The sequence below is a fragment of the Microplitis demolitor genome, chromosome 6, assembly GCF_026212275.2.
Source record: "Microplitis demolitor isolate Queensland-Clemson2020A chromosome 6, iyMicDemo2.1a, whole genome shotgun sequence".
Lineage (NCBI taxonomy): Eukaryota > Metazoa > Arthropoda > Insecta > Hymenoptera > Braconidae > Microplitis > Microplitis demolitor.
The window spans coordinates 15629783-15631508 of record NC_068550.1 but is presented as its reverse complement, the minus strand read 5'-3'; the positions used below and the strand labels follow the sequence as shown (position 1 = coordinate 15631508).

Sequence of the window (1726 nt, the reverse complement as noted above, 5' to 3'; positions counted from 1 at the left end):
ATATTTTAGGTTATAAGTAATAAAGAAACACTATACATCAATATAAAAAATGTTTATTCATTTATAAATGTAAGTTTTTTAATTAATACAGGTTCATTAATTATATTTAGTTTATTAATTCTTTGTTTAAATCGTTCTCGATCTCTTGCTGATGGTTCTCATTCGCCTCTTCTTGCTTGCTCGTGTGCAAATCTCCATACATACATGTAATGTATGGTGGGCGTTGGATTAAATTTAACAGTCTTCATATTAGTTTTCGTACGATTCTGCTTATAGGATTATACTCGACTATACGATCATGTATAATGGGACAATAAGCTGATGTCTGCGCAGGAAATTGATTTGCGGATTCAAATTCCAGACGAATGGCCACTGGTCCAGATTTTATCGATTCGTTTTGTTTCGAGCAATCGATAACATACAGTGGTGCTTGTTCTAAGAATTTTTTCTTCGTTAGCAGTGGCTCAGGTTCTTTGTTGTAGTATGAAATTTGAAAATTTATGTACAACAGAGCATATTGATTGTTTGCAATGTTGAGGTTAGAATTCCCATAAGGATAACTCTGAGAGTTTAAAAATAATTTTATATCTCTGATGTTGCAGTGATCAAATACGCTGGCATTTTTAGTTGCATCATTTTTTCTTGCTGTTTGAAATCCAAGTATCACAAAACGTGATATCTCGAGCTGCGTAGAAGTTTTGACAGCCCAAATGTGCTTCGAAGTATTAGGTAATCGTGGATACTCGTACAGCTCCCAAACCCGGAAACTGATTGAGATAGCTGGATCACTTATATAATTCAAAGCTTCAATTTTTTGTTTATCAGCCATAGTCACATATGGTACAATCCACTCGATTTTTTGCAGCATAATTTTAACAGCTTCAGCATGAGCTCCAGCAGCAGGTATAGCCAGAACGTAGGCATTCAAATCAGCATTCGATTTTATTAAAATTAATTCATGCTTTGCATTGATGACAACTTTATGGTAATCTTCAGCAAATTCTAGCAAAAGACTCAGTGGTATAGATACATCAAAGTAGCCATTGTCATTGTGTAATTTGTTGACAGCTTCATCCATAATCCAACCTGAATTTTCTAGTGTATTTTGTTGAGCTGGACTCAGTGACGTGTATCCTTTCATGAAACTTGTGATGCCAACATTTTTGTTACGATCAATCTCAACACTATTGAGCTCGTAGCGTATTTCTTCAAACATATGACATACTGTCATATTTACCATGTGAGTAGTTGCACTTACAGCTGTACCATCAGACTTTATGAATTTTCCGTACACATGTAGTGTACTCTTACTTGGAAGTAGAGACAAATCTTGATGTTGAACAGCAATTTTTATTTCATCGCTGTTGTTGAATGTTGATGAAGCATACGGGAGATGAGCATGTGCTTCATAGTGTGCAATCGACTCATCAAAAATGATTTGTCGTTGAATATTTAAGATTTCTGCCGCCATGGTCGTGTACACGTCAAACAACAATAATAAATTTTTATTTTCTTAATTTTTCACGTAATTTTAGTCCTAGGCTCTGAAAAAACTGAGCGTTCTGATGTGTTAACACCTTGTGAGGTACTCGGTGACTGATGTTGCCCGACCATGTTGCTGTCGTTTTATACCCAGCACCACTTTTTGTCTCATACACGATACCCATTATTTTATAGACTTTATATGAAGTCTTATGATCGTCTCACCTCTAAAATTAGCCAGATT

General features: G+C 35.2%; 1 protein-coding gene across 1 annotated transcript; it reads right to left on the bottom strand.

Moving 5' to 3' along the window:
* Positions 1–244: 244 nt before the first annotated feature.
* LOC128668045 (uncharacterized) lies at positions 245–1471 on the bottom strand. The gene has a single exon (XM_053740201.1). The coding sequence runs from the start codon at positions 1469–1471 to the stop codon at positions 245–247; it is 1227 nt and encodes a 408-aa protein (XP_053596176.1).
* Positions 1472–1726: the final 255 nt, after the last annotated feature.